This window comes from Callorhinchus milii, unplaced genomic scaffold (genome assembly GCF_018977255.1).
Source record: "Callorhinchus milii isolate IMCB2004 unplaced genomic scaffold, IMCB_Cmil_1.0 Scaffold19, whole genome shotgun sequence".
In the NCBI taxonomy this organism is placed as follows: Eukaryota; Metazoa; Chordata; class Chondrichthyes; order Chimaeriformes; family Callorhinchidae; genus Callorhinchus; species Callorhinchus milii.
In genome coordinates, this window is record NW_024704760.1 from 1,066,394 (window position 1) to 1,090,878 (window position 24,485).

The 24,485-nt window shown below is 49.8% G+C and overlaps 2 protein-coding genes across 4 annotated transcripts in view; both read right to left on the reverse strand.

The window, feature by feature from the left end:
• Positions 1–1,016: 1,016 nt before the first annotated feature.
• The window catches only part of mfsd4aa (major facilitator superfamily domain containing 4Aa), a 29,786-nt gene continuing 6,317 nt past the window's right edge, over positions 1,017–24,485 (reverse strand). The window contains exons 1-11 of one of the 2 annotated variants that reach the window (XM_042342081.1): positions 23,896–23,921; positions 11,316–11,585; positions 9,692–9,890; positions 8,878–9,120; positions 6,761–6,917; positions 3,772–3,887; positions 3,007–3,180; positions 2,550–2,697; positions 1,906–1,976; positions 1,518–1,641; positions 1,173–1,347 (exon numbers count right to left, since the gene is read on the reverse strand). In XM_042342081.1, the coding sequence (XP_042198015.1) occupies positions 1,295–1,347; positions 1,518–1,641; positions 1,906–1,976; positions 2,550–2,697; positions 3,007–3,180; positions 3,772–3,887; positions 6,761–6,917; positions 8,878–9,120; positions 9,692–9,890; positions 11,316–11,542 (1,512 nt within the window). In that variant the 5' untranslated portion in view covers positions 11,543–11,585; positions 23,896–23,921 and the 3' untranslated portion in view covers positions 1,173–1,294. Of the gene's footprint in view, positions 1,348–1,517; positions 1,642–1,905; positions 1,977–2,549; positions 2,698–3,006; positions 3,181–3,771; positions 3,888–6,760; positions 6,918–8,877; positions 9,121–9,691; positions 9,891–11,315; positions 11,600–23,895; positions 23,922–24,485 lie in introns of those variants that run through there. The other variant, XM_042342080.1, reaches the window with a different exon arrangement.
• Positions 19,334–23,442, reverse strand: LOC103171761 (cyclin-dependent kinase 18). Of its 2 annotated transcripts, XM_042342084.1 has the most exons (9): positions 23,378–23,442; positions 22,624–22,747; positions 22,073–22,193; positions 21,437–21,534; positions 20,966–21,071; positions 20,811–20,853; positions 20,377–20,467; positions 20,011–20,088; positions 19,334–19,513 (listed from the first exon to the last, which is right to left on the reverse strand). In XM_042342084.1, the coding sequence occupies exons 1-9, from the start codon at positions 23,417–23,419 to the stop codon at positions 19,476–19,478; spliced, it is 741 nt and encodes a 246-aa protein (XP_042198018.1). In that variant the 5' UTR covers positions 23,420–23,442; the 3' UTR covers positions 19,334–19,475. The 2 variants fall into 2 exon arrangements, with proteins under 2 accessions (XP_042198018.1, XP_042198020.1); XM_042342086.1 differs by lacking the exon at positions 19,334–19,513 and having other exon boundaries at positions 20,007–20,147.

Genomic DNA, 24,485 nt, shown 5'->3' on the forward strand with positions numbered 1-24,485 from the left:
GGGAATGGGATTAGACTGGAGAGCTCCAGTGGGGGAGCGAGCACCAGCACAGACACGATGGAGGGAGAGCAGGGAATGGGATGAGAGTAAAAAGGGCATTCCACGTCCTAGTGACCCTTTATAGGTAAAAAAAACCCTCTTCTAATCTCCTCCGCCTCCAACACAGCCATGGAGTGTTATGTTTTTAAGACCGACAATGAAAAATAGTTTGAAAATATTTAATACGGGAACAAAAAAAGGACATGAAACACAGTACAACAAGCGTAAATTAAATAGAATTTATCTCGCAATTAATGTACAATATATTTTCCTGGTGAGTTTAAGTTTAATCAGTCTGTCACCTCATCGTCTACTGATCGAAAACAGCTTCTTAAAAACAAGAAATTTTCCTCTTAAATAACAAAACCGTAGCATGAAGCATCTGATATTCAGTCTAGCTAGCAACACCGAATCAACAACAACAACTTGCATTTACACGGCGCCCTTCACGTGGGGTAGCGTCGCGGAGCGCTCGACAGTGGCGAAGTCTGACCCCGAGCCAGGGGGGGAGAGGGAGAGAGGGGGGAGGTGACCGGGAGCACGATCAGAAAGGAAGGTCTTTAGACGGGATCCGAATGTGGTGAGGGAAGGAGGGAGGGAGGGAAGGAGGGAGGGGGCATGAGGGAGGGATTGAGGGAGAGCACTCCAGAGTTAACTCACAGGTTTCTGCGTGATGTATGGGCTTCGGAGCAGAATCTACTCCAAACAGGACCCTGTTATCTTGGACAGAGGCAGGGTCAGACATCGCCAAGGGTACGAGCCAGGTACGACCTTCCTACACAACTATGTGCTAATAATAATAACTATAATAACAATCCTTGCATTTGATACAGCGCCTTATCATGAGACGTCTCAAAAGCGCTTCACAGAACATACCGTAAAGTGACTGTATATTTTGTGGGCGAAACGTGGCAGCCAATTGCGCCCAACAACGTCACCCACAAACAGTCGTGGATTGAGTGGCCAAATTATTATTATTTTTTTTTTGAAGGGATTATTGCTCCTGGAAAAGTGATCCGCCAATCGACTAACAGCCGGATACGTACTTATTGCTGGGTAAACAGAGGTGTGTGTGGAATAAACAGAGGCGTGCTAACCACTATGCTACAGGACTCCACACAGTTCCCTTCCCCTCCCCCTGTCGGTTGGCTGCTGGTCTCCCCCCACCACCCCCTCCCACGTGGCGGGCAGTGACTCTGGGCTGCGGCTGAATGTTTCCCTGTGTGCGAGTCTTTGGCTGGTCACCCTCTGGACCTCATCTCTGGTACGTAGCTCTCACCTCGGGAATCAGCACTCGTTTCGAAATCGCTTTGACAAAAGGAAAAGGAAAAATACTTTTTTAAAAGAAACATTCAGACTCATATTTATATATATATATATTATATATACACACACAGTACAAACATTGCTCCTCAGGCTTGCGTACCAGGTTGTGAAATTCCTTCTAGAGTTCCCTCCCTCCCACAGACGTGCATTACCTGTCAGACTGAAATGAATATGTAATCTGTGCACCAGCAACAGCAGTAGATAAAACACGAGAGCGAGACAACCAAAGACCAGCCCACACAGGAGGAAAACATTACTCGGGTGAGAGTAAATAACCTGCGGAGAATGAAGGCACCAGATGTGGTATTAACATCAACAACAACAACAAATGGCATTTACACGGTGCCGTCCCAAGGGATTCGGACTGTAATGTGGAGTGGCTCTATTTTGTTGGCGAAAAGGAGCAGCCGATTACACGCAGCAGTGTCCCCACAAACGGTCGTGGATTGAGTGAGCAATTCATTATTATATTTTTGAAGGAATTCTTATTATTTATTATTGTTATTATAAGGAAAGCCATTGAATCAACGGTAAACTCACAGATCCCACCAGAGTCTGCAATGCCATCTCCCCAATGCAAGCCCCTGTTACCAGTACTGTCGTAGCGCAACCTTGACAGAGAGGAGAGAAAGGGAACTATTTAGACGGAACCAAAGTCAGATTGACAGCTCAGACCAGACCATGACAACAACAACAAATAACATTTACACACATCAGTAGGACACTGGGGGCAGGGAAGTCATTCCACTCATGTTACCCTGCAAGCCAAAGCCCCTAACGGGTAGGGTGGTCCTAGCTGGACCAGTGGTAGGAAAGTTTGCCGGACAGCGATATCCATGGCAAGCCATGCAGTTTTAACTGGTTAGACTCAGAGCTGAAGCTCATGGAGGGGACTAAATGGAGGGAGTGAGTCACTTATTACCACACTGTAAAATCCTCGACAAACGGGAGAATTCAACGATGATTTATGAAAGATGGAGAGTAAACATGACATCAAAGCAGGGAGGAACTCACAAGGTGAACAGCATCACAAGATCCAGCCAAAGGTTACACATGAACCTTGCCCTTTGCTACCTTTTGCGAGAATTCATCGGGGCCAGGGAACTGCGCGAGGCAACAGGTCGCAGAGGTAGGGAGGAGCGAGGCCGTGGAGGGCTTTGAAAGTGAGGATAAACGAACATTACCTTTGTAATTTAAAACGTCCTCAGTGTAAGCCAACATACTGGGGAAGGTGCTGCTCAGGAAAAAGCCCAAGAGCCCAGTGCCCACAAACAGACAGACCCAATTGGTGGCAAAACACAACATCAGAATAAAGGTCCCAATGATACCGCCCTGAAAGACAGGAAAGGAATGAGACCACAACAACAACAACAACAAAAAATAATGGCAGTTGCACCGCACCTTTCATGTCGGGCTGACATGAAGGACAACACTGGACACGCTGGACAAACGGTGAATTGGACCTGAGCTGGGGGTTGGGATCAGGAGGGGTGGAGGTGGAGTGGAGGGAGGGTTGGTGAAGGTTAGGAGGGTGACCGACAACCCTCCTAACTCAACAACAACGACGACAACAACCGGCAAGCAACAACCAAAGCCCTATGAACCAGACGGCGCACACCAGCTCTGACGTTTAATACCTACCAGGTTTATGAAGACCATCGTGCAAGGCTTTAACCTTCCGGAGACGGGAATGGAAGCCAATCGCCCCACGGTAATGAAAGCCCAGAAGATACTAGGAAGGTAGCCGGCCAGCCTGGAGCCCATGTTGAGGGGCTCGCGGACAGCGTAGGAGTACACAAAGGCAGAGTACAGCCCCTGAGAAAGACAAGACAGGCGTCACAGGGATTACAGCTTCAGCCCGAGCATAGTGGTTAGAGCACTCGCCTCACAAGCGAGAGGTCCCGGTCAGGACGAAACCTTAGGCAAGTTTCCTTACTCCACACATCTCTGTTTATCAGCAGTAAGTACGAACCCAGTTGTTAGTTGATTGGCGGATCGCTTTCTGGGGGGTAAAAATATGCACTTAATCTGCGACTGTTTGTGGGAACGCTGCTGTGCCCAATTGGCTGCCGCATTTCACCACAAAATACACAGTCACTCCAGTTTACAGTATATTCTGTGAAGCGCTTTGGGACGTCTCAACAAGTTGATAAGGGGCTGTATTAAAATACAAGGATTATTATTATTATTTGGTGAAGGGAAAAAAAAGAAACAAAATGAGAACTGTTTAATAAACAGCTTGATGCACTAATGGGCGGACGGTCCGGTGGGAAGGTTGGTCTGTTTCGAAGCCAGCACCGAAGGCCTTGGTGACATCTCACACCCCTTGAATGTTACAGTTTTAAGGTCTTTTAATTTTAATTGGCCTTTGAAGCTTTGAAGACGAGATGGGGAGAGAATACTCACCAAGATGCCGTCGCTCATAAACAGCACGGTGGCAGATACAATGTGAATAGCGAAGAATGTGCATGGGATGTCTTGGAGATCAAGGCTCTTGAAACAGTCCAAGAAACTGCTGTGATCTGCAGAACAGGCGGAAGGGAATAGGTGTCAACTCAAGGTCTCAACCAGCAAACCCAACTAACCCACCAACACTTTTGCCCTGCCCGGGAATCTAACCCAGGTCCTCTCGCTTGCGAGGCGAGTGCTCCAACCGCTACGCTACAGAGCTCCACGTAAAGTCATGGAAAGTGACGACGGAAAAAGGTTGAAGGAAGGAAGGTCAGTGTATTGAGATGAATCAACTCTGTCTGTAGGAGTGAAAGCAGCTCTCGTTAGCATTAGCGTGTGCGTGTGTGAAACCTGGTCGGTCTCTTTGCTTGTGTAGGCCAGGCCTCCCAGTAAATCTCGTGTGGTGTGGAACACATCATTCCGCTTAACCATAAGAAACGAGTACAATCTAGTCGGGGAGGGAGCTTTCACAATGTGGCCCATTCATAATTTAATGTGAACAAAGGGGAGAAAAAATGGGGCCAGCCAGAGGGAGAACAAGGACTGAGTTTACACACCCTGAATTTCTCTACAGAACACAGCGCTTCAGAGAACACTCAGTCAGCCATCACCTCAGGTGTGAGCAGCCGTGTCTCTCATACGCACACGCTGACCTTAGTAAAACAATGATAATAATAATAATAATAATAACAATAACCCTTGCATTTGATACAGCGCCTTATCACGGCCTTCAGGACGTCTCAAAGAGCTTCACAGAATCGACTGTAAAGTGGACTGACTAGATATTTTCTGGGTAAAACATGGCAGCCATTTATTGAGCACAGTAGTTCCCCACAAACAGCCGTGGATTGAGTGACCACATTTTTTGTTATAGGGATTATTGCCCCCCAGCAAAGCGATCCACCAATCGACTAACAAGGGGGTTCCTACATACTGCTGGGTAAACATACCTAATATTAATACCAAACAATAATCATCATCATGATAATAATAATAATGGGGGCAATCCAGACCCAAGTTGAATTTCTCCCCGAACCTCTCAACTCCATTTATTGCTCTTCATTTGTGCACCTGAGAGAATTCTCCCAGCCATACCTGTCCTCACTCACCTCACCCAGACAACTTGCCAACTCTATCCAGCTGCATCCAGTCTGTTACAGTCACCCAGACAGGAGGCCACTCGGTCAGGCCAGGCTGGTACAGTAACACAACAACAGCTTGCATTTATATAGCGCCCCTCAGACAGGGCAGCGTCCCAGAGCGCTTGAGAATGGCGGAGCGCAACACCAAGCCGGGGGAGGGGAGGGGTGACCGTAGGCCACGGTCGAAGAGGAAGGTCTTCAGGCGCGATCTGAAGATGGGGAAGGACGGGGGTGAGTTGGAGGGATAGAGGGAGAGTCTTTACCGCCTTCAGGGGACAGTGCATTCTGATTCTCCTCAGCTTGTGTGTGAACCAATGGTGTTTGGTATAAAAGCAGGCCGAGTCCCATCTCTCACCACACGTCCCCTCACACGGATGTTTCTCTGATTCCCTTTCCATCATTTTGTTTAATTATCTCTCAAACTAGACCACCACCCACCCCCCCCCCCCCCCACCCCTCAGGCCTGCGTTACACAGCATAACCCAGGGCTCAGCTGGTTGGACTTGTTGCAATGGTTATCCTCACAGTATAAGGGCGGACACCACTGTTTACAAGCCTCAGCAGGTCAACAGTACATTGTCTGTCTCCGGCTTCATTCCTCCACGCACACGCCTCTGTTTACCCAGCAGTGAGTAGGAACCCAGCTGTTAGTTGATTGGCGGATCACTTTCCAGGGAAAATAATCCCTTCAAAAAATAAATCAAATAGTAACTTGGTCACTCAATCCACAGCTGTTTGTGGGACGCTGCTGTGCGCAATTGGCTGCCGCGTTTCGCCCACAAAATAATAATAATCCTTGCATTTGATCCTCTGGCAAAAATATACTTTACTATATATTGTGTGAAGCGGTTTGAGACAGCTCGACGACATGATAAGGCGCTGTATCAAAGGATTATTATAATGCTCATCACACACGCCTTGACCGTGGCTTCTTTGCCCTTTACATTCTTCCTCAGAAAGAGGCCATTCGGCCCATCGCATCTGTGCCCTATTTGCCAGATTATTCCCACTTCCCAGCTCATTCCTGGTATTCCCACGGACACAATGGGCTGAGTGGGCTGCTTCTGAGCTGCAAAGTTCTAAGCTGTCTATCACTTAACGTTCCTCCTGCTCAGGTGCTTATCCTATTTCATCGGATTGCCTCAGAGGGGAGCTTGGACAACTAGACCAGGTCCAACGGTTGTGGGTTGGGATCATGACAGGCCAACCCAACCCATTGGCCACTCTACTGCCTCTCGGTGGCCCCAGACTGAATGGAGATGTGGACACTTCATCAAAATGTCCACAACTCAAAGGACTGACCCGTGAGATGATTCCAACCAGACATGTGCTGTGTGATTATAATTAATAATAATAATCCTGGCATTTGATACAGCGCCTTATCGCATCTTCGAGACGTCTCAAAGCGCTTCACAGGATACACTGTAAAGTGAATTGACTGTGTATTTTGTGAGCAAAGCTGCTGTGACCAATTGTGCACAGGAGCGTCCCACAAACAGTCGTGGATTAAGTGACAAAATTATTATTTGTTTTAACGCTCTGGATCTCCATCTCACCAGTCCCTTCGCCTCGCCCCCTCCCTCGCCTCCTTCAAGGCACATCTTGAGACCTTCCTCTTCGACCGCAGCTTTGGTCACCCTCCTATCCCCACCCTCTCTGCCCTCCACCCCTCCCGATCCCAACCCCCAGCTCGCATCCGAATCCCTGCCGGTACAACCCAGTACCTTGGGACGTCCTCACGACGTGAAAGGCTTTGTGTAAATGTCATGTGTTGTTGTTTCTGCCGATGCAACTCTACTCACCCCCATCTTTTTCTTTCTCGCTGCTCGAACTTATCCCTTCCATCTGTAGGGCCTGGGGTGGATCTGCTCCTGTTAAGAGCGGAACATTTTTCTTCCCGCAACAGCCTCCAAACTTCACTTTGTTCATCAGGAAGAACACAGCCACAGGCACCGGCAACTGGGGGGGAGCGGGGGTGGGAGGGTGTGGTGGGGAGAGAGACGAGGAGGGTTTAAAGAACAGGTACAATCCAGGAGTTCAGATTGAGAGCTGGCCCCCAACATCGATCAACAAGATAAGTAGGGAAAACCATTCCCTATTGTTGGGGAATTATCATCCTGGCCTTTGACACTGCTCCTTCCCCATCAGGAGGAAGTCTCAAAACGCTTCATTGGGTTTAGTGTGGTGATTGTGGTGTAGTGACTGTGTAGACAGCAATCAATTTGCATCAAGCAATGTCACCACAAACAGCCATGAATGGAACGACTGATTTGTCTATCTGGGGATGGAATTGTCAACCAAGACACCGGGAGAGAGAAACTCCCTTCTTTTTCCCAACAGCACCGCGGGATATCTTTAACGTCCGCCTGAACAGGGCACAGATGGGGAGGGAGGGATTAACAGCTCGGGAATTGGTGGCCGAGAGAGAGAGATAGAGAGATAAAGAGAGAGAGAGAGAGAGAGAGGGAGATGGGAAATTAGATTTTTTTAAAACAAATATTGATTTAGAAGAAAAAAAATGTAGAAGACACGGATACAATGCCTGACACTCTGATTGTGCAGAAAAAAATAGTTTCTGGTCAAGCAAGAGTGTGAAACTCCATCCCTATTTTTCATCTGCTTTGCCTGGACTGGGTTGGGGTTGGTTGGGGTTGGTTGGGGTTGGGTTGTGTTGGGTTGTGTTGGGTATGGGTAGGGTATGGGTTGGCAGGGTATCACAGGGTTGTGTTGGGTAACAGTACTGCAGGTACAGTAAAGAATGGCTCTCCTTGTCTTTGTGGTGAGGGCTATTTGCATGTCACATCACATCATCGACTCACTGCCTCGGGCTCTGCCAGTCACTAAACCTCACTCTCAGGGACAGTCCCTTCGCCTTGCTCCTTCTCTCCTCGTCTTGAAAGCCTCTCCCTCTCTCGCTCTCTATCCAGTTACCTCTCTGCCTGTCTATTTGCAAGGCAAAGCCAATAATCAGCAGCTACCAGGAGAGAGAGAGAGACAGAGAGAGAAACTCCCTTTTACTTTCCAGTAGAGATCTTTAATGTAGGCAGTACGACGCTCACCCCCACCCCCACCTCCCGACCTCGCCCAGAGATCCCCCACCCCACCCCCGGCACTGTGCTGGAGCGTCACCCTGGAAACCACAAGTTCAAAATTACCCGAGGTGGTGGGGGGTGGGGGAAGGCGGTCGGGGTTTTGATCCCACAACCTCCTGACCCCGGGAAGTGAAAGGGTGAGGGCTGTGAACAAATCGGCTTGGTGAACAAAACTCACAGTCACTACACTTCACAGTATCTCTCGTGCTTTGAGTCGTCCTCCTGACATGAACTGGCGCTGGATCAAAGGTTAGGATTATTGGAGTTCATGTTTATTCCATCCTCCCCTCACCCCTCCCCTCACCCCTCCACTCCCCTGCCCTCAGCCCTCCCCTCACCCCTCCACTCCCCTGCCCCTCAGTCCTCCCCTCCCTCACCCCTCCACTCCCTGCCTCAGCCCTCCCCTCCCCCTTCCACTCCCCTGCCCTCAGCCCTCCCCTCACCCCTCCACTCCCCAGCCCTCCCCTCCCCTCACCCCTCCACTCCCCAGCCCTCCCCTCACCCCTCCACTCCCCTGCCCTCAGCCCTCCCCTCCCCTCACCCCTCCAGCCCTCAGCCCTCCCCTCACCCCTCCACTCCCCAGCCCTCAGCCCTCCCCTCCCCATGCCTCACCCCTCCCCAACTCCCAATAACGATAAACTTTTGGCTTCATCAGACAGAACTGGATGAAATCATAAGAAATGGTAGACGGAGAAAAGGCCGAGGTCCATCTAAGTTCCCCTCCCACCTTCCTGGCGGTCTCGCCTGCACGTATGTCCTGAACCAGCTATGACCTATACTATATCCCACCACGTTATTGCCCGGATCGTCGCTGTGCGTGCGCTCACATTGATCAGCGCCATGATCCAGAAGGCATAGGAGACGTTGGTGATGGCGTCGCCCTTGGTGACGAGGTGGAAGCTGGTGTGGTTGACGGCCGGGTAGCCCACCAGGGAGTGCCGCATGTGGCTGAGGTCCGGGGCCGTGGTGTTGAGGCTGCCGTTGGTGTGTATGCAGCTGGTTTCCGACAGGAAAGGGTCTGCGATCATAGGGCTGAGGAAGGCTCCGAAACCCATACAGAAATGGAGGACCTGCCACAGGGAGAAGGGGGCATTAGGGCCATCGTTCCTTCACACCCCCACCAACCGCCGCCACCCCCCACCACCACCCTCCGCCCCCCAACAAACCCCCCCGCCCCCCCACCACCAACCTCCGCCCCCCCAACACACCCCCCGCCCCCCCCACCACCAAGCTCCGCCCCCCAACATGCCCCCCCCGCCCCCCCCACCACCAACCTCCGCCCCCCAACAAACCCCCCCGCCCCCACCAAGACAGCCTCAACAATAACAACAGCCAGCAGCGAAATACACCCACAAACTTTCGTCCATGAAACACACAGTCCATCAAGTCACTCCACTTTACAGTGTGGGGGGGGGGAGTGAGTGGGGGGAGGGGGAGGGAGAGGGAGTGGGGGGGGGAGGGAGTGGGGGGGGGGAGGGAGTGGGGGGAGAGGGAGGGAGAGGGAGTGGGGGGGGTGTGAGTGGGGCTCAAACCCACAACAATTTGGACTAAGAGGAGGTGAGAGTCAGTGACTTTGAAACGAGTTAAAGACTTGAACCCCCCCCACTCCTATCCTGTCCTGTCCTGTTGGAGTTTGCCCACCTGTAAAAAGATGGCAGAGTCTTTTTGGTAGATGTTGACCAGCTGGATGTTGGCAATGGTGTCGATGCAGCCCATGGCCAAGCCCCCAATGGCCACCACGAGTGTCAACACGATCACATCAGTACAGAAGGGGATGATGGTGAAAACGATGGAAATCATCAGCGTGGAGACGAAGAGACCGGCCAGTGAGTAGAAGAACCTGAGAGAGAGGGAGGGAGTAAATGCAGAGTGGGATGGTCAGACCCTTCACACACTCGTAATAATAATAATAATAATAATAATAATTCTTACATTTGATGTAGCGCCTTATCACGACTTCGAGATGTTTCAAAGGGCTTCGCAGAATATACTTTAAAGTGCAATGACCGTATATTTTGTGGGCGAAACGCAGCAGCCAATTGCGCACAGCAGCGTCCCCACAGACAGTCGTGGATTGAGTGACCAATTTATTATTATTATGATTATTTTTTGAAGGGATTATTACCCTCGGAAAAGCGATCGCCAATCGACTAACAGCCGTGACTCACTGCTAGTAAACAGAGGCGTGTGCGTGGAGTAAGGAGACTTACTCTGTGTTTCGTCCGGACTAGGAATCAAACCCAGATCCTCTCGCTTGCGAGGCGAGTGCTCTAACCACTGAGCTACAGGGATTCCACTGTACTGTAGATGTACAGAGAGATCACTAACCAAGAAGGCACTGCCGGAAACTGGTTCAAATGGAACCGTTCCTGAAATTTGCCTACAGTTTCGTCCTGAGCAGGAATCGAACCTTGCGAGGCGGGCACGCTAACCCCTTTACTACCGGACTCCGCACCAGTGAAACGTGAGACTGGCATCACTGGGCACGAGGATTGTCCGAGTGACACATGTCAGGTCATCTCACGCCCACTGTCAGTCTCGCTCACTCTCACTGGGCACAAGGACTGTCCGAGTGACACATGTCAGGTCATCTCACGCCCACTGTCAGTCTCGCTCACTCTCACTGGGCACAAGGACTGTCCGAGTGACACATGTCAGGTCATCTCACGCCCACTGTCAGTCTCGCTCGCTCTCACTGTGCAAATAACAGGCTTCCATACTGCGAGGTGAGCGTCATAAGAACATAAGCGTTTGTTTGGCGAAATAAGACCGAGGTGCATCTAGTTCTCGTGCAGCCTGGGGTCCCAGCCTCACGTTAATCAGTCCACGTTACAGACTTAAGTTGGAGTTAAAACGATGTCCTGGACTTTCGGGGAGGGTTGAAGTTGAAGGAGAGCGAAAGCAAATCAAGTTGGTTTCATTTTTTTTAATTTTAAAATAACATTTTTAATCATTGCCGAAATAATGAACGACCCTAACATGGGTCCCTTTTTTTTCGACATCGTTTGGAAATAAAGAAGAGAGAGACAGAGAAGTTGCTAACCTTAAAACCCAAATTTGCAACTTTTTTATTTAAAAATTCAATGAAACAAAAACCTTAAAATTGGTGACTTTTTCTACAATTAAAAAAAGGAATAAAGTAGGTAACGTTAAAAAAAAAAGCCAACCCAACGAACCAACAACAAATAGAGTGTGACAAAAAATGTTGTTTCCTGTCCATATATATATATAAAAAATATATATTTGTAAAAAAAAAAATTCTCACGTTTTCTTAAAGGCTCCCCCGAAAATGGTGCCCAGGAGAATGCAGAGGTTTTGGGAGAAGAACACCCAGGTGATCTGGGGCAGTGTGGAGTGGGTCTGACAGCGTAGATCGAGAAGCGTGGGTCCAAGTACAGCGATGCACAGCCCGAAGGAACAGAAGGCACTCCATAGGGTGAGGGTGGGCTGCAGGTTCCACTTAAGTAGACTCCAACGGTGGTCGTCAAACATCTGACAGTCAAGAGCGAATGGAGTAGGAACCCTCTCTCTCTCTCTCTTTCTCTCTCTCTCTCGTGCGCACACACACCACACACAGCTCTCTCAGATTTCTCTAATCTTTGCGAAGCTCAGGCGAGAGAGCTCGGTTGTTTTGGTGAGACGAGGAGTGAGTTAGGCTGTTTTGTGGCGGCTATAAGACTTGTCGGGCTCCACCTCTTTGACAACATAAAGCTACCTGCCTTCCTAGTGGCTTTATATACACACACCACACATACACGCGCACACTCTCTCTCACTCTCATTCTCGCCAACCGGGTGTTTAACTCTTCCCTCTCCCCCCCCCTCCCCACCACCCTCCCGGCTCAGTTAACCTTTGCGCCTTCCCTTACGCAAGAACACCTCCGCTGTGCTCCATTTGCCTGTCCGGTTAACGTAGTTAGTTAGTGTGGTTAGCTAGTTACTCGGTCGGTTAAGATTTTCACTGAGGAGTTAAAGGTTTAGTGAGTGAGGGAGGGGCTGAGCACCTGTGGTTTATAATTTACAAAGAGGCAAACCTTTTGTATATGTGTTTTATTTCAGATTCTGTGAAACGCAATGAAAATTTCCTCTCTGCCTCACCTCATCCCATTCCCCCTTCACCTCTAATAACAACACCCACCCCCCGCACCCCCCACCCCAGACATTTCTCTTCGCCTGTGTTTGTGCTCACAACAACAGGTGTCATGGTCCAGTGGAATGGGTGGGGGGGAGTGTGTGGGGAGGACGGAGATGGAGGCATTATCCTTACATTTATTCGATGCAGCACCTTTCACGCCGTGAGGATGTCTCAAAGCGTTTCATGGGATTTTACTGAATGTGTAGTGACTCTGTGAGTGAAACGCGGCAGCCAATTTGCACACATCCGTGTCCCGCAAACAGCCATGAAATGAGCGAGTGATATTATCTGGGGGGGATTGTCGGCCAAGACACTGGGTGGGGGAAAGAGAGAGAGAGAGAGAGAGAGAAATTCTCTTCTTTTTTTTGAGTTGAACCATGGAGTGGGGTCCTGTAGCTCAGTGGTTAGAGCTCTTGCCTCGCAAGTGAGATACCTGGGTTCGATTCCCGGGCAGGGAGAGACGTTGGGCAAGTTTCCTCGCTCCACACACACGCCTCTGTTTACCAGCAGTAAGCAGGAACCTAGTTGTTAGTCGATTGTTGGATCGCTTTCAGGAGTAATAATTCCTTCCGAAAGAAAGTAATAATTTGGTCACTCAATCCATGACTGTTTGTGGGACACTCTACAGTCCACAAATATAATTTTGCCCACAAAATATACAGTCACTACACTTTACAGTACATTCTGTGAAGTGCTTTGAGACGTCTCAAAGATATGATAAGGCACTGTATCGAATGCAAGGATTATTATTATTATTTGTAGTATTATTATTATTATTACAGGATTGGTTCGGACCTGGCTCACTTTATTGACCTTCAGAAGAATGAAACCCAGAACTTTCTGGTGTGAAAAACAAGCTGTGTTCCCGGGGATTCAAAGTGAACTGGAGCCAGAGAGCAGCGGCTGGTCTGTGTGTCTGTGAGCTGGTCCCAGTCGCTCTGTGTTTCCACAACATAACGCAACACAGCACAGGGTGATACACAAACACTGCTGATAGGAACAGCTCTGACGTTTAAGGTGCCGGGTCAGTGTGTGCATGTGCGTGTGTGTGTGTGTGGGTGGGTGAGGTGGGGTGGGGGGGGGTGGGGGGTAAGCTCTCGGGGACGCTACCTTGCATGAGAGGCATTATATGAATGCAAATTGTCGTTGTGTGCGTGCATATGTGTGTGTGCGTGTGTGTGTGTGTCCATGTGTGTGTGAGCGTGTCTCTGTGCGCAACTTAGGCGTCCAATTTGACCCCCGGCTGTCCTTCCTCCCCCACATCTGCTCCCTGACCAGGAACCGCCTTCTTCCCCCTCCGCCACATTGCCCGCCTCCGACCGTACCTGACCCCAAATGCAGCCCAAACCCCAGTGCGTGCGTTTGTCACCTCCCCCCCGGATTACTCCAACCCCCTCCTCGCCGGTCTCCCCAGCTCCACCATTCACAAGATCAGCTCATTCAGACTCTACCGCCCACATACTGACCTGAACCAAACTCCGTCCCCACATCTCACCGGCTCTGGACCCGGCTCCAGTGGAGGGGAGGGGAGTGGATGGAGGGGGGTTTCAGACCATCTGGGGGTCCACACAGCTCGATACCACAACAAGGGCCCAGTGAGAACACAGTAGGAGGTGATTGAAATGCAGGCAGTTAGTTATGTTGAAAGAAACAGGTTCTGGGAAGAGTTTAGGCAAAGTGGCAGATATCAGATTGGCCCCTGGGTGTGGACGGTTACCAGAGCAAATGGACAACCACCACAACAGCATTACACTTATAGAGCGCCTTTCACGTCAGGAGGACGTCTCAAGGCGCTGGAAATGAAAATCACAGGGCAAAGGATCTGTGAGCCCAACACCTGTCACTTTGTCCCTTGCTTTCTCAGGCCTAAAGCTGGAGTTAGCTGATGTGTAGATGTGGCACTAACTCTGATCACCTGAATTCTTCTGACACAAATCCAGTTGCCTTTGGCATTCCTCAAACCTGGCTCCTGCCAAAAACTTTCATCTCCTCTCCTCTCAACGATGCTTCCAACTCTGTCAGGCCACTGACCGACTGATGACTTTGGAGTCAAACCCTTCATGGTTTCTGCTAATAATAGTTACCTGCGTTTGTTACCGAGCCTTGGTTTATCCACGTCACCCGAGAACATCTCAAAGCGCTTCATAGGATTGACTTGAATTTGGGCCAATAATGATAACAGCAATAATAAATAATAATAATAGTCTTTGCATTTGATACGGCGCCTCATCACGTCATCGAGACGTCTCAAAGCGCTTCACAGTATGCACTGTAAAGTATAGTGACTGTGTATTTCATGGGCAAAGCGCGGCAGTCAATTGCACACAGCAGTGTCCCCACAAACAGTGGTGGATTGAAGTGACCAAATTTTTTTTTTTTGAAGGGATTATTAACCCCGGAAAAATGATCCGCCAATCGACTAACGAGTGGGTTCCTACTGACTGCTGGTAAACAGAGGAGAGAGTGTGTGGGATAAGGAAAGATTTTGCCCTGCCCGGCCGGGAATCGAACTCGGGTCCTCTCGCTTGCGAGGCGAGCACTTTAACCACTGAGCTACGGGGACTCCACACCATTAACAGCGAACCTGGGGAACGTCGCCAGACGCTCCGGGAGGGATGATTCAACTCGGCTCCTCAGAGACCACCGTTGAGTCACACGGCAGCACTGACGGTAATAAGTCACAAGCTGGTTTATTCATTCATTTGACGGTGATCTGGAGAGCGGCTGAGCTGAGCTCAGAGATACCCTCACGGGGACGGTTTGATGGCAAGCTACGGGGGTTAATGTTTGACTGGACAGGCAAGCGCTCGGCTCGGTATTAAGCCTGAGTCGGGTAATTGTTTAAAGAAGTGATTGCAATCTTCACCCCCCGGAAGCCAGCAGCTCGTCAGAAAGCAAAGTATTCACCGGGTCACAAGATCCCTTTGACTCCTATGATCTTCCACGACAACCCCACCTTCAACCCCACCACCCTCTCGCGCCCCTCTCAGCTCTCATCACAGTGTCAGCCTGGCTCAGTCGGTACTAGCCCTCTCTCTCCCTCTCTCTCTTTCATCTCGGAGTCAGAAGGTTGTGGGTTCAAGCCCACACATCAGGACTTTGTCAGAGACGCAGTCCTTTGGACGCGATGTTAAATCTCACTCCCCGTCTGTCTGTTCAGGTGGACGTTAAAGATCCCGCGGCGCTATTCGATAGGAGAAGGGAGTTTCTCTCTCTCCCGGTGTCCTGGCCAACAATCCCCCAAATAAAATTGGTCGCCTGTGACACGGCTTTGTGGGACGTTGCTGTGCGCGATTGTGCTGCCACGTTTTGCCCACCAAGAACTACACAGTCACTACACTTTACCCCTTACCAAACGCCGCTCAATTCCGGCCGCCAGGATTAACCGCAATAACTCTCCCCGTGTTTGATACAGTGCACCCTCCCCTCGCGCGCGCACGAGCGTGTGTGTGCGTAACACTCCCTGTGTGTGTAATACACTCCCCATTTCTGTGTATGTGTGTGTGTGTATATGATGATTGTGTGTATGGGGGTGTGTGTTTGCGTGTGTGTGTGTTTGTGTATGTTTGTGTTTGTGTGTGTATGTGTATGTGTGTGTATGTTTGTGTGTGTTTGTGTGTGTGTGTGTGTGCGTATGGTGTATGAGTATGGTTGAGGCATGTACCTTTCCAGTGTATGACAGAGTGCTAACCTCTCTCACAATGATCAGTGAAGATCAAGTGATCAGAGTCTGTAACACTGGAATGTCTTTCACAACAAACCATTACTCAGAGGAACTGATCACAGCAGTTTGCTGACCTGGCATTTTGTGGGAATCCAACTGGAAAATGGTTTACACATAAATGTCGCTTTCCAGGACTAACAGACTGTGTCGCACCTCAAAGCTCTTCGCAAATAAGTACTGTAAAGTGTAGTGATTGTGTATTTTATTGGTGAACCCGACAACCAATCTACACACGGCAACATCCCGCAAACAGCCATGGAATTAATATAATTTTACCTTGTTGGACAGGACACTGGGAAACAGAGAGAGAGAGAGAGGGGGGGAGAGAAACTGCCTTCTCTTTTTCAATATCTTCAATGGATCTTTAACATCCCCCTGAATGGGGAAGGAGACTGGACCTCAGTTTAACGTCCCATCTGTAGGGTGACCCCCATCGATATTGAGCACGTACGCATTTGCTAGACACACACAAGGCCAAGCTCAATCCAGTTTGTCTTCCAACACCTCGGCAGTCGCTTGACATGTCGTGTCCCAAGCTATAGATTGTATGATATTGTATCGCGAGATATTATTTCATTACAGAAATCCATCTCATTTGCTCTTGAAAGAATCAACATTTTCTGCTACCACCGTCTCCCTACACACTCTTCCCCCCTCCCCCCCCCACCCCACCCAACACACACACCTCCCCCCCAGCCACCCACCCACACACCTCAATCACTGCATTGAAGTGCCAACCAGCACCCAGGTATTACCCTGATTGTCCAGCGCTCTGGGTTGTCTTTCCAATGTGAAGGGCGATGTACAAGTGCAATGTTGTTGTTGTATTACAGCGATAAACAACAGAGGCTCGGTTGACATGAACAGATCTTCAAGTCCTCTTTAAAGCAACTTTAATAGGACATTCAATAGATTTTATAGGACGTGAAACAATTGTACATTCTTTCTAGACTTTTACAGTACAGTGTCCGCTGTCAAACATTTACCAATATTGCACTTAACATAAACTAAAGGGGAAACTAGACTCCCACAGCTTCTGTTTAACACACACAGCACGTTCCTCAGTCCAGTTAATAAGTGAGGGATGTACTTTTCCAAAGTTATTTGTTTTCTGGTTTAATGGGAATTGGATGTTTGGGGACGTGTGGTAACGTTAACAGAAACCTGACTGGAGTCTGGAGCTTTCCTTGAAAGTGACACTTGTAGTAATAATAATAATAATAATAATAATAATCCTTGCATTTTTATATAGTGCCTTATCATGTCTTCAAGACGTCTCCATGCGCTTCACAGGATATACTGTAAAGTGAAATGACTGTATATTTTGTGGGCGTAATGCACAGCGACGTCCCACAAATAGTCGTGGATTGAGCGACCAAATTATTATTATTACTGGAGCAGTTAATGTCACATCGAACGTGCGGATGTGGAGCAAATCTTGTATGTCAACAATAGCAGTGAGAGTCACGGTGGTGGGGGTTGGGGGAAGGGGGTGTGGGGTGGGGGAGGAGGGCTGGGTCTCCGAGACACACGGACACCCGTACATGCGGGCGGGCATTCAGCATCTCTGCCCCCACCCTCCCACAATCCCTCCTCCGCCTCACCCACTCTCTCGCCTCCTTCATTTCCCATCTGAAGACCTTCCTTTTCGATCGAGCCTTTGGCCGCTCTCCCACACAGGCAGACACACCACCCACACACACACACACACACGCACTCAGACACGCACTCAGACACGCACTCAGACACGCACGCAGACGCGCACACAGACACACATGCAGACACACGTACACTTCACGCCCACACACACACACACACGCGCAGACACACCACGCACGCACACAGACACACGCAAACACGCCTGTATTTTCTAGGCTCTATGTTACTGAGGCACATTTACAGCCGAACACTCCCCAAACAATAAACACTGCAGCCTGTTTGATGGGGATTTTGTTCAGAGAAGGTTCCTTAGTTACTTCCCTCGTCGCCTCCCACTTTCTCATTTTTCCCGCAACACGGAATTCCGCTTAGTCTCAGCCTTTCTCTCGTCCCACTTTTCCTTCAAATATCTAAGGACCGAGTGAAATTCTTCAACCCGGCCACCGTTTGGGAGCCCGGACATTGGGAACAAGACTGGCAAACACTCCGTGCTCATGCCTTGCCCTTCAGTCAGGGGTGGTGGGGGGGGGGGGTGGGGGGGGGAGGAGGGGGGGGGGAGGGTGTGGACTTCAAACCCCACACTGTAACCTTGTTCCTGAGACAAGGTGAGGAATGTGGTCAGGAACGCCGCAATTTTAGACCTGGATTTAAACGGAGTATTTTATTGTGGAGTCTCACTGTTACTGATTGACAAGAAGACCTTTGTTTGAGTGAGTGTACGTGTGTGTGTGGGGTGGTGGGGTCGGGGGGCTGTCAGCCAGAGATAGGGGTGGAGAGGGAGGTAAGGATTCTGATTGTCATTGCTAGTTTACTCCTGGCATACTGGGGGGGTGAACCCCACACAGCAGTTGTACATTAACTGTGTGAGACTCATCATCATAATAATTAATAATTCTCATGTTTTACACAGCGCTACACAACAGTGTAACCTCTCACAGCCTTCGCAGGGTTTTGCTGTCGAGTGGGTCAGGCATGTGTTTTGTCGGCAAAACAAGGCAACACAGCACAGGCCTCGCAAATAGTCTTGAGGTGAACAACCAATTTGTTTTTTTTATCGGGAGAGGATGGTCGCCCCGGACACCAGGGAGAAACTTCTCATTCCCTTCTCCCTTACCTTTTCCAATAGTGTTGGGAGATCTTTACTGTCTATCCAGACAGACAGACGGACACAGACTGTTTAACATCTCATCTGAAGGTTGGGAGGCTTTGGGCGGTTGGATCTGGCAGGTCTGTTGTCCTCCATCTGATTGTGTTGTGTTGGGTTGTATTGTACTGTATTGTATTGGGTGATAACCCTTAACTGTCCAGTGCCTTGGGATGTTCCTTCTGAAGTAAAGGTACTATACAAAAGTAATTTATTGTTGTTGTTGTGTTGGATTGCATTGTGGTGTGTGTTGTTTTGGGCTGTGCTGTGTTGAATTGGATTGCGTTGTCTTGATGGTGTGTTGGTTGGACTGTGTTGGTTGTGTTGTGTTGATGTGTTGCGTTGGGCTGTGTTGATGTTGTGTTGCGTTGGGCTGTGTTGGTTGTGTTGTGTTGTGTTGATGTTGTGTTGTGTTGGGCTGTGTTGATGTTGTGTTGTGTTGGGCTGTGTTGGGCTGTGTTGTGTTGGGCTGTGTTGATGTTGTGTTGTGTTGGGCTGTGTTGTGTTTTGTGTTGTGTTGGGCTGTGTTGTGTTGTGTTGGGCTGTGTTGGGCTGTGTTGTGTTTTGTGTTGTGTTGGGCTGTGTTGTGTTAGGCTGTGTTGTGTTGGGCTGTGTTGTGTTGGGCTGTGTTGATGTTGTGTTGGTTGTGTTGTGTTGATGTTGTGTTGTGTTGACGAGTGAGTCTCCCTTTGATGAGCTCTCAGATTGGCTGATCGCTTGTGATGGAGGAGGATGAGGAGGCAACACGTGAGGTCAAACGTGATCTAGAACAAGACGCTCTGTCTTCTGCTCTTCCCTCGCGCTGTCAAAGAGGAATTCGACCCATTTGAGAATTTCGGAATTTCGTCCTTCAGAATTTCACCCGTTTTGACCCGTTCCCCTCACATTACAAACATCCAAATATCCCAAACAAATGTGACATTATGTATAATCTCTCTCTATATCCAGATTTCATAATAATAATAATCCTTGCATTGATACAGCTCCTCATACGTCGTCGAGACGTCTCAAAGCGCTTCACGGGATACACTGTAAAGTGTAGTGACTGTGTATTTTGCGGGCGAAACGCGGCAGCTACTTGCGCACAGCAGCGTCCCCCACAAACAGTCCGTGGATTGAGAGGCCGAATTATTATTATTTTTTATTTTTATTATTTAAACCTCTCTCTGAATACATCACGCACTGTAAACACGGAGCCGCGTGTGCAATGGGGCGTCTGGTTTGGAGATAGATTGGATGTATTTAACGAATGATTCTGTTTCTCAGGTGTTTGCTAAGAGACGAGTGATTGACACGTACCTGACTGTTGATAGGATGAGTTTCGGAAGCCGGGGTCTTTCTGTAGCTGAATCTCTTTCAAAGTGAAGACGCTAACAGCTGTGACGGGGAAACAACGACAACGACGACAAGGACGACAACTTCACACCGGATGACGTCTCACAGCATGAATTAAATACATATTATTGTTGGGACAGTCCTATGGAGTATAGGGATCAGGCATCCTATTGCGGAAAATCCCTCAATTCTGTTTTATAATAATAATATTAGTAATAATAATACTTGCGTTTGATACGTCGTCGAGACGCCTCAGAGCACTTCACTGTAAAGTGTAGTGACCGTGTGTTTTGTGGGAGAAATGGGGTTCTCGATGGGAAATGTACTCACTGTCGGGTAAGACGTGAATTCCTTCGCCCAAGCTCATAAAATAGGGGTGCAGGAGGGCTGCCTCAGCCGATATCCTCTGCTTCGCCTCGTACTGTGAATAAGAGAGGAGATCCCCCCTCCCCACCCCCACACAGGGGGGGAGAGGGTTAAACACACATTAGTTACATAATAATAATAATAATTTGGTCACTCAATCCACGACAGTTTGTGGAGACGCTGCTGTGCGCAATTGGCTGCCGCGTTTCGCCCACAACAGGTTTCCGCCCCATCCAGGAATCGAACCCGGGTCCTCTCGCTCGCAAGGTGAGCGGGATCGCCACTACCCCACAGGGACACCGTGAGACCGACAGCAGATTGACGAGGGAATTGGACGAAGAATTGGATGAAGAATTGACCTCGGCTTAAGACGTTCCCCACTGACCGTTCCTGCTCACCAGCAAAAGGTTAGTGAAGAGATCGAGTCCGTCTGCGTCCAACCTGGAGAAAGACACAGGATTCAAGCCACTTCTCTCAGGTTTCTTTTCCATGTCTCTGCTCCGCACCAAACCCCCCCCTCTCCCCCACCCCTGTGACACAGTTAGAGCTGTACCTGGGAGCGTGGTTTATGATGGCCTGAGGTCTGTAGTAAGGGAAGCTGTTGGCCTTAAACTCCTCGTTGAATGTGATCCCAGACCACGTGTCCTCTGTCGGAGTTCCTGAAACCAAGAGCCATAGAAACACAGTCACATTCAGATCAGAACCAGAGCCTTCGGCCACCCTCCACACCCCTCCCCCACCCCCCCTACCCTCCAACCCTCTTGATTCCAACCCCCAGCTCAGGTGCGAACCCTTGGGATGTCCTCCCACCCTGAAGGATCTGTGTAAATGTAATGTTGTTGTCGTTGAACCTAGTCTTGGTTGTGAGATGGACAAGATGGCTCTCTCTTTCCCTCTCTCTTTCTCTCCCCCCCCTCTCTATCTTCTACCCCCCACTCTCTCTCTCTCCCTTCTCTCTTTCCCTCCCTCACTCTCTCTCCTCTATCTTTCCCTCCGCATCACACATAATCCGAACTTCACTCACCTAACAGCCGGAAGATTAAGTGCAATTCCTCTTTGACGGTGGAGCCAGGGAAGAGCGGTCTCCCAGCTGCCATCTCATACAGGATACACCCAACACCCCTGGGAGCAAAGGAGAGAGTCAGGTCACTACACAGCCAGACTCCACACCCCACTCAGTCTAGAACAGCTCAGTAACTCGCTGTGTAACCCGCCCTGTAACTCGCCGTGTAACTCACTCATTACATAATAATAATGCGCTTCACAGGTTACATTGTAAAGTGAAGTGACTGTATACTTTGTGGACAAAACGCGGCAGCCAATGGCGCACAGCAGCGTCCCCACAAACAGCCGTGGATTGAGTGACCAAATTATCATTTTTTTTGAAGGGATTATTACCCCCAGAAAAGTGATCCGCCAATCGACTAACAACCGGGTTCCTACTGACTGCTGGTAAACAGAGGCGTGTGTGCGTGTGCGTGTGTGTGTGTGGAGTAAGGAAACTTGCCTAAGGTTTGGCCCTGACCCGCTCGGGATTCGAACCCGGGTCCTCTCGCTTGTCAGGTGAGGGCTCTAAGCGCTGAACTACAGGACATCACAGTAGATCAGACGTTTCTCTGAATCCCTGCGTGTGTGGGAGAGACCGGAGTGTAGCACATACCACATGTCAATCTGGGTGGAATATTCTGTGCTGCCCACCAGGACATCAGGAGGCCTGTACCACAGGGTTACCACCTCGTTGGAGTAGGTTTTGGTGGGCACCGACTTCGCCCGAGCCAGACCTGGACAACAGAGGGTTAACAGCATGTGTTACACCAAAAAAAATGACAATGTGCCGTCCTTTGGACCAGACGTTAAACCGAGGTCCCGTCTGTCCCTGTTCAGGTGGATGTTAAAGCTCCTGCAACACTGTTATAATAATAATAATAATAATAATAATAATCTTTACATTTGACACAGAGCCTCATCACGTCTTCGAGACGTCTCAAAGCGCTTCACAGGACACACTGTAAAGTGAATTAACTGTGTATTTTTGGTAAAGAGAAGGGCGTTTCTTTTCCCTGTGACTGTGCTGAAGTGCTCTGGGAAACCGCACGAGACACGGGACAGTGCCGGAGGAAACGCACCACTTTAAGCCCGAGTTCGCGCAAGGCTTCCGAGCAGATACAATCACGATTTTTCTCCAAAGGGAAAAAAAGACAAAAAAGTTACCAAAATCGGCCAACTTCAGCTCTCCTCGCTCGTTAATCAGCAGGTTCTGTGGCTTCAGGTCTCGGTGCAGCACCTTTCGCTTGTGGCAGTAGGAAAGTCCTCGGAGAAGCTGGAACATGAAGATCTGCACCGGGGACGACAGTCAACATCAACATCAACAACACCATCAATAACGACTTGCACTTATACTCACCCCCTCCCTCTCCTGCACCCCCACTCCCCCTCCCCGCCCACCCCCGCCCGGGGATAGGACACCACCAACACGAGACACCCCCTCATTACCTCCCCAATCTTCGCTTGACCTCCGTGAGTGCCCCCTTTCCAAGCTGGGAAAGAGGAAGTCTTATAGAAATGGCGGAACAGGCTCGAGGGGCTGAAATGGCCTCCTTGTGTTTCTATGGGATCACTGGATAGTGCCTGAGCTCGACAACCTCTCCCTCCCCTCCAACCCTCCCACCCACCTCAAAAAACAGTGTCTATACCACTCGGTGGTGCTATTTCGCACAGCAACAGCGGGGAGGATGATTTTGGCCGAAACACTTGGATTTGGACTCGTTCAAGACACCACCTTGATGGCGTGATGGGGGGAATGGATGGTGTGAGTTATGGAACAAGGAGATCAGACGGGCTGAAGGGCTTTCCTCATCTTGTGGGAGCTGGTAACTTATGTCCAATAACCCGGATGTCGGGCAGATCTTCTGGTTGTTTGGAAGGGCAGAATGTTTCCCCCTGTTATAAGCAGAAACCCTCGCACCTTCACGTTGCACATGCTCATAATGTTCCCACAGCTGTCCATATACTGCTTCAGATCCCTGTCCTCACAACCTTACAGAGGAGCGAACATCCATACACACCCTCAAACGCACACACATACACATTACACACATACACAGAGACAGACGGACACATTACGCACACACACGCGCGCACACACACACACACACAGCCTCGCACTTAAAACACACCCAACCTTACAGAGACGCATACGTGTATAGACATCCTACATGCATATCAGACACACGCATGCACTACACACACACACACACACACACAAGACACGGACATTATACACAGACACGCACATACACAGGCTTACACTTCACGCTGCTCTCTGATGCTCTTCTGATCTACCGGCTCCTGTTCTCAGTAGCTGTGAGGCTGCGTGTGGGGAAGACACAGTCACATACACACATACTCCACGGTCTAATGGAAGCACATCTCACATCAGCCGGAGCGAGCGCTGGTTTGGAGTCCAGGCTCCTCCTCCCCCCCCTCTCTCTCTCTCTCTCTCTCTCTCTCGCGCTCTCTTTCTCTCTCTCTCCTCTTTCTCTCCTCTCTCTCTGCTTCTCTCTATCCCCGTCTCTCGCCTCTTATTCGCACATTTGTCACTCTCCCCTCTCTCTCTCTCTCTCTCTCTCCCTCACACACGCACACACTCCCGTTCCCCTGCTCTCTCGCTCTCTCTCTCTCTCTCTCCCCCATCGTGTCCGTGCTGGTGCTCGCTCCCCCATTGGAGCTCTCTACTCTAACCCCATTGCCCCCTAACCCTTTGTTATTGTAGATTCCCTACTTCCTGAGCAGCCGGTGTCAGCCTGGCTCGGAGACTCACACCCGCCTGTGGGGTCAGGAGGTTGTGAGTCGGAGGCTCGCACGGAGGAGTTGAGCTCACGATCTCGGCTGACGCTTTCTCCCCGGTGCGGTTCCGGGGGGAACACCACGTTGTGGGAGATGCCGTCCTTCGAATCAGATGTTTAAATCCAACTCATGTCTGTGTTGGGACAGACCCGGGGAACCCTGGACCAGAAAAAAGACCAAGGTCCACCTGGATCGGCTTCTACCATCCTGGTACAGCGATGGAGATG

What these genes read in the sequence shown, in the direction of transcription:
- LOC103171761 (XM_042342084.1), bottom strand. Translation starts at nt 23,419, where the DNA reads ATGGACAGCTGTGGGAACATTATGAGCATGTGCAACGTGAAG. An exon ending in ATCATAAACCACGCTCCCAG is followed by an intron (nt 20,854 to 20,965) that starts GTACAGCTCTAA and finishes GTCTTTCTCCAG; the next exon opens with GTTGGACGCAGACGGACTCG. An exon ending in TCTTCACTAACCTTTTGCTG is followed by an intron (nt 20,468 to 20,810) that starts GTGAGCAGGAAC and finishes TCTTATTCACAG; the next exon opens with TACGAGGCGAAGCAGAGGAT.